This window comes from Lotus japonicus, chromosome 5 (genome assembly GCF_012489685.1).
Source record: "Lotus japonicus ecotype B-129 chromosome 5, LjGifu_v1.2".
In the NCBI taxonomy this organism is placed as follows: Eukaryota; Viridiplantae; Streptophyta; class Magnoliopsida; order Fabales; family Fabaceae; genus Lotus; species Lotus japonicus.
Window position 1 is genome coordinate 17,860,126 of NC_080045.1, and position 15,725 is coordinate 17,875,850.

General features: G+C 35.6%; 3 protein-coding genes across 4 annotated transcripts; all 3 read right to left on the reverse strand.

The window, feature by feature from the left end:
* Nucleotides 1–2,876: 2,876 nt before the first annotated feature.
* On the reverse strand, nt 2,877–7,207 carry LOC130721561 (uncharacterized). Of its 2 annotated transcripts, XM_057572363.1 has the most exons (6): nt 7,051–7,207; nt 5,646–5,751; nt 4,086–4,724; nt 3,843–3,977; nt 3,445–3,738; nt 2,877–3,347 (listed from the first exon to the last, which is right to left on the reverse strand). In XM_057572363.1, the coding sequence occupies exons 2-5, from the start codon at nt 5,646–5,648 to the stop codon at nt 3,601–3,603; spliced, it is 915 nt and encodes a 304-aa protein (XP_057428346.1). In that variant the 5' UTR covers nt 5,649–5,751; nt 7,051–7,207; the 3' UTR covers nt 2,877–3,347; nt 3,445–3,600. The 2 variants fall into 2 exon arrangements, with proteins under 2 accessions (XP_057428346.1, XP_057428345.1); XM_057572362.1 differs by lacking the exons at nt 5,646–5,751; nt 7,051–7,207 and having other exon boundaries at nt 4,086–5,639.
* A 2,853-nt stretch (nt 7,208–10,060) lies between these two features.
* LOC130719102 (homeobox-leucine zipper protein PROTODERMAL FACTOR 2-like) lies at nt 10,061–13,348 on the reverse strand. Its single transcript, XM_057569745.1, has 9 exons — nt 13,155–13,348; nt 12,606–13,052; nt 12,420–12,521; nt 12,065–12,265; nt 11,789–11,963; nt 11,412–11,692; nt 10,966–11,061; nt 10,500–10,871; nt 10,061–10,336 (listed from the first exon to the last, which is right to left on the reverse strand). The coding sequence occupies exons 1-8, from the start codon at nt 13,335–13,337 to the stop codon at nt 10,509–10,511; spliced, it is 1,848 nt and encodes a 615-aa protein (XP_057425728.1). The 5' UTR covers nt 13,338–13,348; the 3' UTR covers nt 10,061–10,336; nt 10,500–10,508.
* A 763-nt stretch (nt 13,349–14,111) lies between these two features.
* On the reverse strand, nt 14,112–14,914 carry LOC130719211 (homeobox-leucine zipper protein ROC1-like). Its single transcript, XM_057569843.1, has 2 exons — nt 14,355–14,914; nt 14,112–14,238 (listed from the first exon to the last, which is right to left on the reverse strand). Exons 1-2 carry the CDS (start codon nt 14,912–14,914, stop codon nt 14,112–14,114), a joined length of 687 nt encoding a protein of 228 aa, XP_057425826.1.
* Nucleotides 14,915–15,725: the final 811 nt, after the last annotated feature.

Genomic DNA, 15,725 nt, shown 5'->3' on the forward strand with positions numbered 1-15,725 from the left:
AGGTAGCCGCAAATGTCCACAGACAACTTCGATTCCTGCTCAATAGAGTAGTGTACAAATCGAAACACCCGTATCAAAATCTTATAGCGACACAGACGAGCACAACCAAATTCATCAGTGAACGCATAATCGAAGAAGAATCACTTGTGAAACCCTCGAAATCACAGAAACCAAAGGCTACCGAAGACGACAGTTCAAATAGATGAAATGAAATCAGGAAATCAATCTAGGTGACTTCAGGAACAAAACCTATCTCATGAACCCTAATCTAATCTTTCATGAACCCAGAATGTAAATTACCTCCAAGATCTTTTTAACTTAGCTTTTGTTTTCTTTTACCTTAGCTAAGGGACCAACTTATAAATAAATGGAGTTAGGGGGTAAATTCATGATTTACGAAAGGCTATTGCTATTATTCCGGATTTAAAAAAATCAAAACAAATGAAATAATGTTATTGGTCCACACAATTCCTGTACGCTACCCATAAAAAAGTTGCGGGCACCACAGAAATCTGAAAATACAGTCATTGTTTTGAATATATGTGGCATGCCCTTAGGCTCATGAGTGATGAAAGTTTACAACACAATCTTACAAACTTAACACACAACACAAAATAAAATCGAAGAACGAACATATATAATCTACAAGTGACCTATCAATGAAGCGCTAACGTGAGCTATCAGTGATATAACTCAACCAAGAAAGCTCCTCTACATCATTAGAATCCTCCTCCTCTTGGACTATGTTCTCCTCTTGGACTATGTAATCATCATCAGAATCCTCCTCTTGGACTATATATTCTACCTCAGTGTATTCATCAAGGAAAATCCGAATGTTGAACTGGCTCCCCCTAATGTACGTGTAATGGACCCTAACAGTTCCATTAATATTGTGCGCTTGACAGATTTCTTGAAAACCTTCTATTCCCTTTTCTCCGTCCACTGTTCTAAGACCGTCTGAAAATGTGTTGTTCGCCGGATCAGTGAGGAGAGAATTCTGGTATGGCCTGATAACAGGGTTATCCCTAACAAACCACCTAGGAAGCACGGCAAAGTCCAACAAAAGATGTATGCAATAGTCATGCCCGGAAACAAAGAAAAATAAATTGTCCAACAGATATTTATTTCATAGATATTGCACTTCTATAGGAGAGTTTATAAAGCTTAAACTTGATGGCCTTATGAGAGCTATATGCTTACCGGGTCGGGGTGGTGGATAAGGATAAAGTTATTCGGTTCTTCTGGGAGGCTTGACAATGTGCCTTGTGCCATGATATATAGATGTAGTACCTAAAACTTCATTGAAACCAAAATAGGTAATAAGTAGTAAATAATTCAGATAAAACATTAAGATTTCAACTGGATTAGCTATATGTACACAAATCAGAATAGAGTGTAATCAATAAATGGTGGAATAAGGATATATACACACTGGAACACTTCAATTACTAAAGCCCCAATCAGAACCTAACAAATCATTCCCAGACTAGCAAAGTAACAAATGCCCACAACCACACTAAAGGTCCACGGCCAACACAGTGAAACAAACAAAGACCTGTCAAATACACATACACATAGACAAAAGCACTAAGACACTATCCAAACAAACAACACCAGCACGCAATCTTCAGGACACTCGACAGCTTGATAAATTACACATACTGGATAGAAATTAACGGCAGTGTACACCACTCAAAATAACGATTTCTCAAACCCTATGAGCCTAATCCGAACCCAAATCCAAGATCTCCACTATCAAGGGCCAACATAATCACTATCAAGGGCCAACAGTTTGAAACACAAACTTGACAGTTGCAAAGTAACATGAAACGAAATTCAAATTGATACATACCCAAAATGAAAATCAAAATAGTAGGTTGACAAAGTAAAGGGCTTACCTTGCAGGGAGACAACGAAGAAATTGAAAGCGGCCGAAGTATGTGCGCCGGAGTAGAGAGCGCCGGAATGCAACAGAGGGATCGAACTCAGAAGCTTAGAAGAGGATGGAAAATCAAGAAAGAGAGTAATCTAATTTATCCCCTTCCAATGTTCATAGTTCACGGGTAATCTAATAAGTGACGGATTAACCAAAGATTGTTGCCCTATTCACCAGTAGAAATCAGACAATATTTTTTTGTTGCCATAATAGATAATTATTTTACTGAATCTTGACTGTTTAAAATTTGGATAAGATAATTCTCCATCTTTTTAATAAAGCTTGTTACCTTCTACTTCTTCGCCTTAGTTTTCTTTAATTCAAAAAGAATCAGTTTACACAAAATACATATAATTCACGACACGCGCAAAAGTGATCGACGAATGAAAAGCAGTAAGAATAAATTATTATTATTATCATTAATTTTCTCCAAGTTATGATTAATTCCATGTTCAAAGCAACAATAGTCCTATAAAAATAGACCACAATAATTTCTTTTCCCTCCATTCACCTTTAATTCACAAGAAATATCTTCAATTCTGTTGCGGTAACCACATAACCTGCAAAAGTAACCGGTGCCCAACAGAGGTTTCCCCAAGGTAAAAAGCAGCCACAATAGATAATTGTTTTACTGAATCTTGACTATTTAAAATTTGGATAAGATAATTCTCCATCTTTTTAATAAAGCTTGTTACCTTCTACTTCTTCGCCTTAGTTTCCTTTAATTCAAAAAGAATCAGTTTACACAACATACATATGATTCACGACACACGCAAAAGTGATCATTGAATGAAAAGCAATAACAACAAATTATTACTAATTATCATTATTTTTCTCAATCTACACCAAGTTATGATTAACTCCATGTTCATAGCAACTATAGTCCAATAAAAATAGACTTAAATTGTTAAAGTTACGTTAATAGAATTAATAATGAAATTAATTACGACTCATGACTTTGTAATCAGCTACAAGTACTTACAAATTGATTTGTTCACAGCTGATCAGTACAAAAGGATTCTACCTATGATCAGCAAGCTACTGGAACTTCAAAGAAAATTGCATAAGCAGGACATGCTTCTGTCAATCATGTCATTAAAGCCACTGCCTATGAACCAGAAACTTTTCCAAAATTGACATAGTTTTAAACATCCCTACGGGTGATTCCTCTTTTTGTTCTTCTTAAATGTGGTCCACGGTGTGTGCGATATAGAACTTTCCACGCGTCTCCTGGGTTGGTCTTTAAGCCGTGTGTACATGTTTGAACGCGGTTCCTCATGGCGTTCCTCATGCATATCATCATCATCATCGGGTTCATCAACATGCGTTTCCTCATGGTGTTCCTCATGCATAGCATCATCATCATCATCGGGTTCATGAACATGGGGTATAGTAACACATTCAGCTAAATCTGATACATGAAGATATTGGAATAATCAATGAACTATTTCCGAAATGATTGTTGACATTTTCAATCATGATTCATGCATGAGATACATTCAACACACCTGGACACTCTGTATTAGAATTTTCATAGTGGAAACTTTCATCGCCCATCTTTGTTGAGGTAGTGGTTTTCCATTCAAGCAAAGGAGGTGCTTCTATCTCAATTCTCAAGGAATGATATCCTATCCTCTAATAACCTAAGCTGTGCATTTAAAAATTCATGTTCTCGTTTGCTCTTTTTTCGACTTAACAAAGGTTGGACACCAATGGCAAAACCCACTAGGTGCCTTCTCCAGGGCTTCCCTTAAAATATCATCATGAAGGTCTTCATTTGCTACAACCACTTCTTCATATACCTATCAATGTGGAAAAGCAACATGAAACTACTGGAATTTAAAATTCTTAGATGACAGTATAAACTATAAAGGGAAAGCTTCAACAAAATCCTAAACTTTCTTACACAACAAGTTTTAAACAGTTTGGACAAATTCATCTGCCGCGTCACAAGGGGATTCCAGCCCAGAACTCGAGGAAATGTATTTAGAGTGGCAGCGGATATCTTTGGTGACAATACCAAGTGTTCCAGTGCCCAGATCTAAATGTTTAAAAAAACACGATATAATAACGATACTAAAGAAGCTAAACCCTAGAAAAATATACACAATGTACAAATTAAAATCTTATTTTCGTAGGAGATTTGTACCTGTAATACTGCTGCACAACCTATGATATTTATCTGATGAGAAATTGTTGCCTCCTTCAACCCTATGGCCATAGAGTTCAAGCTATCAACCAAAACATCGTACACAAGAACACCCCAACTATATTTATGAAGGGAATGTACTTCAGAATCTAAAATCCTCACTAGGGCATCAGGGACAGTATGTTTTGTGTTAGGCAAATAGAATAAAGCAAAACTAAGAAGCACATATAGCCGACAGAAGTCATCAACATGTTCATCAGCCTTGTACTTTTGAAGTTGGTCATAGATGGTTAATGAAGTGATTTTCTTTCCTTCAAACAACTTTTTAGTATAACAGTGACCCTTAACCTCTGTATCAGATTGTAAACTCACATTTTCCCCTAATATGTGTAGGCCAAGTGCTAAGCAGACATCTACGGGAGTAAATGGCACTAGCTTATTTTGTATTACAAAAGCCAAACTCTGCTCCTCCCACCGAATGGTTAATTCTTTTAGCAAACTCCCGTTGATTTGTAGATGTTCAGGAATTTGCATTAGCCATTTAAATGGGGTCTGCCGTATTTTCGACCTTTGACGTTCTGTGAGTTCTCTGTTCACTTCCAAAAGAGGATCTGGATAACATCGGTGCCGAACACGTGTCTGGGAAAAATAAGGCAAAGTCATAATTACTAGAAAATGGAATAATCATACACATAGTTACCATGGAGATAGTGAACTAATTAGGTGTTAACTCAAACAAGAAGGTCAACAACTTATCCTACGTACAAGCCAACAAACAAACAGTATTCAGTTGTATGCTAACTGCTTAACTAACTTGAGTGGAAAACCGACTTGAGTTAATTATTGATAACACTGGTGATTCCAGTGAGTGTTATTGATCTGAAACTGAGATTACAATTCAGTAGTTCAATTTGTAACTTCAACTAGGGATTCAGGGAATTACAATGAAATTGGGGAAGAACACTGAAACTAGGGTTTCCTAGAGCTCCCAAACATCTCTCTGGTTCCAAAACCAGTATGTAAACTCTAAGGAGATCGCTTCAATTGCAAGCTACTGCCCCTTTTATACTACACAGTTGCACACTTGCAACTGTTAACTACTTCTAACTGCCTACAGCTGGCAGCAGCTGTCAACTAACCAACTATTTATTTATTACATTTCAGTCCCTGCAGAACTATTGAAGCTGGGGTAAGATGGTTATAATATGGATAGCCTGAGTTACCTAAATCGAGAAGGAATGCACTAATTTTGTCATTTGTGAGTCTGTTTGGTAAATATATGTAGAACCTACGAGTGAGTAGTTACAGTACAGATGATTTTCAAAGTGCTGGCAGAAGTCCAAGTTCAGCTTCAGCTTCATAATCTAGTTTGTTGCATCATAGATATGTATGTCAATGATTACACAAAATTGCTATGTGTGATCCATATATATATATATATATATATATATATATTTGGTACCAGTTCTACCATTGACATTATTCACCAGAAATTCAGTTAGTAAGAAGACATAACTTAATACTACAGAACCGATAAATAGGCAGTAATTCAGGGCAAACCATTAAGTTCAGACAAATGGTCCCAAATGGTAAGCCAAGCAGCCAAGCAAGGAAGAAAGCAAGTGAAAAAAGTAGCAATCCTCAGAATGATCAAAGCAGTGCAAACCTACAAAGAGGGGGGCCCAAGCAAGGAAAAGAATAAAAACATGCAAAAGACTACATATAACTATGGTCATAAAACACAAACAAAACAGACACATGATACATGATAGTATAGTAAACTTGGAAAACTTAACATTGGATCTTGGATGATAATAAATCTACTACTGTAGTTTAACACAATAGAAGAATAAAAACAATGGAAAACAATGTTAAAAGTAGTCCAAAAGAGGTTACAAATTCTATCAGTGAGCTAAGGACAAATCATAGAGTTCACCCATAGAGTTTCAGCTAGAGTTTCACAATTAATCCATCACTTGTCATGATGAATATAATAAGTTTATGAGCCAAAATCAATCATAGGGAGAAGTTCGTGAGTAGATTGTGGGTATCAAAATTGACTATGAGGAAAAAGAAAAAGATGTTGACCTAAACATGACAAATTCTTAATTTCTAGCATAAAATTCCATAACTACACAAGCCTACTATGAGATAGAACACTAGACTAGAAGAAGACAAGTGAAGGTGCATGCTGATTCTCTTGTGTAGAACTACAGTAACTAGGGTTTGAAATGCAAATCGAAAAAGGAGTAACTAACCAGGTTTGGAGCCAACGACGGGTGGAGGCCGTAGGGACGACAGAAGACGGCGGAGAGGAATCGGAGTTGCAAAGCGATTCGATCGGAGTTGCAGAGTTGCAGACGGAGGGCGATCGGAGTTGCTCGATGAAGAAAAATGAGTTGCAGAAGGGATGAGGTGGATCGTATAAGGGTAATAATGCAAAAGATAAAAAATACAAAGGGATATAATGGTAATATGGGGAAGGGATATAATGGTATTATGGGAAGGGATATAATGGTAACTTATCTTAGGTTATTCACAACCACTCATTTATTTTTGAGTTTCTGATTATTTTTTCCTAATTTTCTGTGGCCTAAACTGCTGGTGCAAGTTGGTGCAAGTTGCACCACCTAGGTAAGTGGTCCACCCTAGCCTTCCTTCGCCAACATGTTAACCTAATTCTAATCTCCACACACACACACAACACGTTACATACACACACTTAACTCACGCATACGTACACAACTCAGGAAAGAGGGGAACCGTAGAGGAGAAAGAAAAGAAGAAACAGGGGAGAGATGCAGAGAAAAAGATCGAGGCAGGGAGAAGAAGAGGGAAGAACCGTGAGGTGAAAGTGTGGTTCCAGAGAAGGCTGATTCATCTTTCGATTTCTGTTTTGTATTGAACTTATTTATGACAGCAGAAAATGAACACAGAGGCAGAGAAGAAGAATGAAGAAACTTACTTGATTGAAGAAATATAATTTTGAATTCCTGCCCTTTCTCTCTACTTTATTCCAGAATTTTGCTCTTTCTTGTGTATCTTTTCCTTGCTATTTTCTCACTACTGGGGATCAATGATCAAAAGGTGTGATCATCAATCCAATGTGTATGTCCTCTGTGTTTTTTCACCAGTTTTCTCTTTTTCCTTTTTCTTCCCCCACCCCCTCCTCTGTTTTGATTCACCTTTTATAGACTCAAAGTACTGCTTGCAAGCTGCTTAGTCATGGTGATGGGCAATTTGCTGAGCATTTAATCAAAGTCTGCAAAATCAGTACTGTCTGCAATTTTCGTTCAAAAATTTCGGCTCCCTATCCTCTGCCTCTCTGTTCTGCAAACCGCCACTGCAAGTGGCTTACTTTGTTCCTTTCCTTTACTTTAATTCCCCTGCTGATCACATGTGACCTGCTTCCCTTTTTTCTTCTGTCTTTTAATGTTTTTTTTCTCATCTTTTTATACTACTAGAAGATAATACAAAGTGAAATTGGATTGGAAACCAACGAGCAACCGCAAAAACACCAAGCGCCTCAAACCCAGCGGGATCCAGTGAAAACCACCCCATGGATCCTCACTGCCACACCAAGGCACTGAAGCAGCCACCACCCCTAGAAAAGTGGCTCGGAGAAGAAAGACTAGCCACACCCACGAAAACCCCTACAACCTACACTGCTAGAACTGAGGAACACACTTCAAAAGAAGAAGTCAGACCACCCCAAACGACCGCAGCCACCGCCAAAATGAGAGCAAAATAGACCGCACCTACTGTCAGCGCTCAAGAAATAAATGACCAGCACATCCTCTGGCACCCCATGTAGTTTTTCTAATAAATAAGGATTTGTTCCTAACCACATGCTTTTCTACCCATATAGAAAATAGGAGCATAATCCTAAACCACACTTGATTAACCCATACCCGAAAAACATGATGAAGATCTAGAGCGGAAGCGTACCTGAATGAGCCATGGGAATCGCTGAAGGATCTGGGGTTGTGATCTTCCAATTGTAGATCACCCTTAGGGTTTCCTGATGTTCTCCTCTGATGGGGATGAGGAGAAACTTTTTACGTTGTTACGTTGTTGTGTCTACAATTGGGGACCATAACCCTATAAGTAACTGCATCAGTTACAATTCTGTTTTCAATATTTCTAATTTGGCCCCTCATCAAATTAGAATATTGCCTTATGGTATCCGCACAATACCTTTTCATAACACATATGCCCTTAGCCATAAGATCAATATTAAATAGACCACTTTAGTTTTGGCTAATTAAATAATGGCCCTAACACAATTAAAAGTTACATTTGTGACCCAAAATTCTAACACCCCAAACATCACAGAGAGAGTACCAAGCGATTCCTAATATTGTTGGAAATATTAGGAAGATAGTTGCGCCTTGTACGAACTACTGCCTTGAAAGCAAAAATTCTGACAGACCTCCAGTGCAATTCATTACCAGGTTTGCTACCCAAGGTTAACACAGCGGCACGGCCACACGCAAGGTACTGTGCACTCAACACCTAAATGTGTTGGAGTCTCTACAACAATGCTCAGAATTAACAAAGAGAGGAGAATATTTGTTTGTTTTCTCTCATCCACATTCTATTCCTATTATGCCCATCTGTTCTACTGCCATTTTATACTTATAGAAATTGTTGGAATCCGTTTTTTACTCCTCCAACGTCTGGTCTTTACCATCAAAGGATAGTCCATCGTAGTTTAAGGCATTAAAATTATAAAACCAAATACACAATAATGCACATTAACCACAAAAGAAGTTGGATTTACTTAACTCCCTTAATTTTGTTCGATAAATTTGAAACTGATATTTAAAATTGCATGTCATTATATCCTACAATCCCCCACTAATGACAAGCAAGTTAAAAAAACGAGTAAAATAATATTTATAACTTTTAACTAAAACAATCTGTAATATCATTCCTTAATATTTTATCATACAAAATAGTTTTAGTGTTTCAAATTTCAATTACATGTAAGTATTTTTTTAGTTTAAGATGATATACTTTTATTAAATTAAAAAATTTATAAACCTAATAAAAATTCATTTATATTGATAGATGAGAGATATTTCACCTATTACAAGATGTTCAGTTACATAACAACACAAAGTAAGTTTTTATCTATACTTAAATCGAAATAGAGCCGTATCTTTTAATTATTTTCCATCACTCTTAAAACTGCATCTTCACAGACATCACCTTTAGATAGCCAAAGAAAGATTAAGAAGCCATCACAAAGTTGAATCATCACAAAACACTTGTATGCATTGTAAATAGTATTCCCTCCGTTCCAAAACTATTGTAGTTTAAAGGTTAAGCATAAAGATTAAGAATTCATTAATTGATGTTATAATTTGACTGAAACGCCCTTATTTAATATAAGTTATATGAAAGAGAGAGAATGAAAATCATTGGTCAACTAATTGGTGAGAATTGTGATTGGTGGAATTAAGAGGTGATACTTGGGTGATGTAATATTAAATGAGGGCATGAATGGAAGAGAATGAGATAAAGTGCTTTGGATATGTAAAATAACAATGGTTTTAGAACAAAATAAAAAAGTTAAAACTACAATAGTTTTGGAACGGAGGGAGTAACTAAATCTATCTAAAGTTATCGTGTAATGCATTGGAAGAGATAATTATGATCACATAAAAAAAGTTAATACTATTTCTTTATAGAAACTTTTCATTTTTATATTCTTATCATCACCATCAATAAAACAAAAAATTAGTATAAAATCTATAGTAGATTCACATTGTTTTCCAAATTCAAATTTCATTAAAATTATCTTTCTTAAAAAAATTACGTGTAGGTTAAGATATCTATGTGTACAATTGATGTTGCAAACGATAAACTCAACACAAAAGGAGTACTAAAAAATTTGAGAAGTTAAAAAGGAAAATTAGTGAAACACACCAAATATAGTAAAGTTTAAAAAGAAAACCCAAATGCTCAAAGTTTACAACTTATGAACTCAACATTAAAAGGAACTTGGAGAAAGTTTCTTCAAGCCTCAAAAACCAATATAATATTTATTCAATAATTAAGTAGAAGCTAAAACATTGATGTATAAATCAAGCATGTTCCAACTCTTGTCTTCTTCATTGGAAAAAGTTAATGCTCGAATCTATGATGCTTCTTTTTGTGAGTTCATTGACTTTCTTCTCTGCTTCTGAACACTAATGCAGGTGACACCATTCATGTTGTGAATTCTTCACATCTTTGTCTACTAACTGCATAAAGTTTAAGACCCTTTATTAAAAAATATTCCTCTGAAGATTCAATTTAGCATAAAAATAAATTTTAGTTAAACTTCAAGCCAGTACATATCATTAATTGCTCCTTAAGTATTGTGTAAATTAATTCTAATTAATATAAAATGTTTAATTTGCTTACTTTTTGCAATCAGGTGCTCACACGCATCATTGCAGCTTGGATTCTTTCAATTGTGCACTTCATAAAATTGCACAAATAGGTTACCATGTCAGGAGGAAACTCTGTTATATTTCCTTCAATCAATGTGTGATATGCAAATGTGCATAAACACCCTCCAGATGCAACATCAGTTACAGACCCACCACTCAGCCCAAGCCCATCAGGAAGAATGGCAAAGCCAGAGGGCTGTATGGTACCATAATCTGGATTGCAGCCACTCAAGACTAAATTCAGGGTATCAATTTCAATAGGAGCATACACCATGTATGATCCTGTAGAGTCAGTGCAAACCTCTTGAACTATGATCTTGGTTTTTTCGCTGGAATTTGCACACTACAATATCATTTACCAAAAATGTTGTTAGGTTATCTATTTTTATAAGATATATCTTAGATGTACCAAATGCTAAACGAAATCACCAACTTACATTGGCCTTAAGTAAAGAGACGAAGTCACTAGGAGCATGGCCATTCGTTATGTGTGCCAGTTCTTGAACTACAAAACCGTTGGTCTGGATATCCCACTGCAAATTCAAAAAAAAATAACTTTAATTGATAAACTGTAGTAACAAAATTAAGGTCAATAATCAACCACTATGGAATCAACAATTACTGCAACTTTCTAAGCTGGCTAAGTGGATAGTGAGAGCCTCAAAAGTTTTAATGGGCCATGGAAATCATCATCAATATAACAAACAAGACATTACATTTTACCCAAAATTTTAAATGTTGGATATACATGTCACATAATGTTTTCACTTTACTCATTTTTAATCAAGGTGAGACTCCACACTCCAATGTGTGAATTCATAGCAAATATATATTTATATTACTACTGCTATTAGGTAAGAATTAGTTGAAATATTGTATATACCTGGTTTCTTGAGGTCACATTTTGAAGAAAATCAAAGAGGCTCTTGGAAGGAACCGGAAGCGAGAAAGAAGTTGCAACACTAATAAAGAGACCGATAATTGCGCCTGATGCGTCAGTGTGGTTTCTGGTCATGACTCTCACATCATTAGCACCAGTTGGTGGTGTTGTGTGGACTGTCCAAATATATGGTGGTGGTGGGGAAGCACCAACATAGTTGCAATAGCTTTGCATAATTTTTTCTGCAAATTTCATCAAGCTTTTTCTTCCTTCAGGAGTTATACCTATATCATATGCATAAAACTAATGTAATTCACAATTAAGTGAAAGACTTTATAAAACTTTGATCTAACAAGATTTTAATAGTGAAAGATATATACCACTATAGTTATCTGGTGGTATGTTTGATGTTATTGTGCAAGCAATACGTTTGCACTGTCTTTCTAAAGTTTCTATCCACCGTCTAGCTCCAAAGGCAAAACCAGAATTTACTAGATTTATGAAGAGATCATGCACCACGTTGTCTTCAACTTCTACATGCTCAATCCATGTAACCTGAAGAAAAAAAATAGTTAGCTTCAATACTTGAATATCAATTATGAACCATGAATGTGGTGGACAATTAATTGATGAATTAGTTCCATTTTAAATAACACCTTTGAGAAACCATTTGTCAATTCTTGAATCATACAACCAGAGGGTCGCCTTCTGCATTTTGAGGTAGCAACAGGTCGCATATAGTCCAACGAAATATCAACCACCGCCCATGCCCCATCAGGGTGAAGCTTACAATATCTTAAGAAATAGTTGTCACGAGTTGGCACAAGATGTGACAACACTTGAAACTTTGCCGAGATCTAAAAACATATGTGAAATGCCACCATGTTTAAAAATTTCATAATTCAGAATCAATTGAAATTGATGATGAGAAAAGAGAAATACATTGAAACACGCTATTAATCAGTTCTCATGATATGTGAGGATGGGGAAAAGTGGAAAAACTTTGCATACCACTATCAAGGCTCCATCATAGTTTCCTGGCACTCCAATTGATAGGATTTCAGTTGTTGTTGCACTTGAAACAATACTGTGAAACATAGCTGACCATTGATTCTGAAAATAATTGTCAACAAAATGGTAAATATATATTTAAATGTGAAAATTAATCTTTGGGAACATTATATTAACATCACTCACCACATTCATAAGTATCTCAATGAGGGTACTTGGATTCATGATAACAATCATAGTTTCCCTTGAAGCTTCAGATCTAAACCCTAAGGGTTTCGGACCAAGTAACGCAGGGAAAACCCTAACATATTCTTGTTGATTTAGAATCTCAGTGTGGAATGTAGGGATCCATAAAGGCGCTCCAACATGAGCCATCTTGGTAAATTCCTCCATTGCTCCAACCGCAAGCTTAACAATGCAAGTTTTCTCAGATTCTGTAAAAGTAGAGTTGATAGTTGACATTTGAGGCTCATTGCTACCACCATGAACTTGTTCTACCATGCTTGATTGCGGAATATAGCTAACAACATCAAGAGAGTGCGAAGGCATTGATGTGTGAAGCGGCGACGATGGTGGCAGGTTAGAGAAGGACGACTTGGCAAGATTTTTTGCAATTTTTGCTATCTTTTCAAGCTAAATGTAAAATAAAGAAAAAAAATGACTTTAGATTAATTCAAAAAAGAAGAAGAAATGAGATAAAAAAATTTTATTAGAGATAAAAGTTGTGGTGCATACATCTTCTTTCAGTCTAGCATTCTCGATCATCAACTGCTGCTTTTCAAAGGACATTGTACCAACATAAGGTTGGCCTCTATGACTAGCGCACTTCGGATTATTCAATGCCTCTTTGTACTTTAGAGTCTCAATGCGAAGCTTCTCATTCTCAGCAATCAAAATAGTATTATTATGACGTTCCATCTTTTTGGAAAAAATATAAGGATATACAACATCATTGGATGTTTTCACTCGTAGAAAAGAAAATAAAGAAAAATAGAGGAAACGATCTAGGAGGGGTTATAAATTTATACTAAAAAACGATATGAATGGAATGAGGAAGTATAATTAGGGTCTTTAAAAATTATTATTATTATTCGGTTTTGTGAACACACACTTTTCATGTGGACATCTAAATAGAGAAGAGTGGGAAAGGAAGATAAGATAAATATATGATATATAATTTGCTGTGATGGGGGGGGAGAGAGAGAGAGAGAGAGAGAGAGAGAGAGAGAGAGAGAGAGAATTTGAAGTATGTAGGGTGTTGTTACTGTTGGTAGTTTATGAATCACGATTGTAAAAATAAACAATGTTTACTTAAGAAAAGTCAAGCAAATTTTTGGAAAACATCTATTCACACCACAAATCTAGCTATCCTTAGAGAAAGACAAAAGCATAAGAGAAAAAATGAGGAGAAATGATAAGTGTTTGATTGAACAAAAAAGAGATATAAGAAAGCAAAATGGCTGTAAATGATATGCAAAATAAATTGAGTGTTAATGTATAAAAAATCACATTGATATAGATAAAAATAAAGGAAATAGAAGTGAAATATTATGGATGACAAGTAAGATAAGGAAAAAGATAAAAGAAAATTGAGTGAAAACAATATGGAAAAGAAAGTGAATTAGGGATAAAAACCCACATTGACATTGATTTAAAGTTTAATGCAACTATTGTAGAAGATTATAGATGTTATTACTTTACCTTCATCTGGCTGCGCTTATTTTGGAACCAAAATTTTACTTGTGTGGAATTTAACCCGAGCGAATTGCCAAGCTCTCTTCTCTGCTCTTCATTTGGGTGATGGTACTCCTTGAAGAAGCTAATAAGACCAGAGTTCAAAAACAATATGTTGAGTTATTAGTAAAGAGAAGTAAGAAAACATGTATGTCCTATTAGATAAGAAGAAGAAAAAAAGGGGATGCATTGGAGCCCCACTTTTCCATCACTTCTATCTGGTGTTGTGTATGGCGGGTATGATGATTTATTTTGAGCCGTTGATTTGGGCCTTGGACTTGGGTGGCGTTATCACCGGAAGTAGGAGGAGCTTCTTCCACATTCTGGATAGCTACCGCTGCAGATTGTTCACCATCTTTATTATTGTCACCATATGTTGAGGTCAATGGTTTTTGCTGGGATGATGACACGTTATGATTTGGGCCTTGGACTTGGGTAGCGTTATCACCGGAAGTAGGAGGAGCTTCTTCCACATTCTGGATAGCTACCGCTGCAGATTGTTCACCATCTTTATTATTGTCACCATTTGATGAGGTCAATGGTTTTGGCTGGGATGATGACACGTTATGATTTTGGCCTTGGACTTGGGTGGCGTTATCACCGGAAGTAGGAGGAGCTTCTTCCACATTCTGGATAGCTACCGCTGCAGATTGTTCACCATCTTTATTATTGTCACCATATGATGACGTCAATGGTTTTTGTTGGGATGATGACACGTTATGATTGACTTGTTGAACTTCAATGTTCAACATTCTTTCCATTGTGCCCTTGTGCTTTAAAAAAATAGTTTATTCTCTAATCTGCCAAGACATAAGGGTACGCAGTCTCAAAAATTATTTTATTTTATATTTATATTAAATGGTGACATGATACGTGAAGACAGATAATTAAATAAGTGAAAAGGAACTAATTTGGATTCTTTTATAAAATAGTTAGTTTCTCAGTTCATTCAAATTCATGTTTCTATTTTTCAAGTTTCAATCTTGCATGCAAATGTTTATAAGAAGACAAAACATGAAGAAAAAAAAACTCACCTAAATTCTTTCTCAGACCGTTGTCTCCACTTCAAAAACACTGAACTGATCAGAACAATACTGTTGTAAATTCTTGTTGTGTGAAATTCTGCAGTCACACTCACCAATATTTATAACTATAAGGGTCTCTTAAATTATATGTGGTGGTTTAAAATATTAATGCATTTCCTTAAATGATACGAATAACAATAAAAATATTTAATACATAGGATTGCGTGGAGGCTGAGTAAACTTCTAACTTTAGCTCATTCTTGTTATAGTTTCTTTGACAAAATGACAAATGATAATTTAGAAAAAGACAACACACATATTGGCTTACTAATTAGAAACTTTAAAATTGATCTAACAAAAAGGATTGTAACATTTACTCGACAATAAGTGAGTAAGTTCAAGGCCAGACTATGGCTTCAAGTAACTAAAGAGTGTTTTAAAATTAAATATATGCATTAATTGTAACTAAAAGAGGGTGTATTAAAAATGTATGTACGTATTAACACAAAGGAAAGTATCCATTGGAACAAGCAATTTTCCAGACAAA

Coding starts and splice junctions, on each gene's coding strand:
- LOC130721561 (XM_057572362.1), bottom strand. CDS start 4,748: ATGACTTTGCCTTATTTTTCCCAGACACGTGTTCGGCACCGATGTTAT. Junction 3,978..4,085: donor GTTGTGCAGCAGTATTACAG/GTACAAATCTCC, acceptor TTAAACATTTAG/ATCTGGGCACTGGAACACTT. Junction 3,739..3,842: donor AACTGTTTAAAACTTGTTGT/GTAAGAAAGTTT, acceptor CCACATTGATAG/GTATATGAAGAAGTGGTTGT.
- LOC130719102 (XM_057569745.1), bottom strand. CDS start 13,337: ATGGAACGTCATAATAATACTATTTTGATTGCTGAGAATGAGAAGCTT. Junction 11,964..12,064: donor TGACAAATGGTTTCTCAAAG/GTGTTATTTAAA, acceptor TTTTTTCTTCAG/GTTACATGGATTGAGCATGT. Junction 10,872..10,965: donor TCTCTTTACTTAAGGCCAAT/GTAAGTTGGTGA, acceptor ATGATATTGTAG/TGTGCAAATTCCAGCGAAAA.
- LOC130719211 (XM_057569843.1), bottom strand. CDS start 14,914: ATGGAAAGAATGTTGAACATTGAAGTTCAACAAGTCAATCATAACGTG. Junction 14,239..14,354: donor CAGATAGAAGTGATGGAAAA/GTGGGGCTCCAA, acceptor TGGTCTTATTAG/CTTCTTCAAGGAGTACCATC.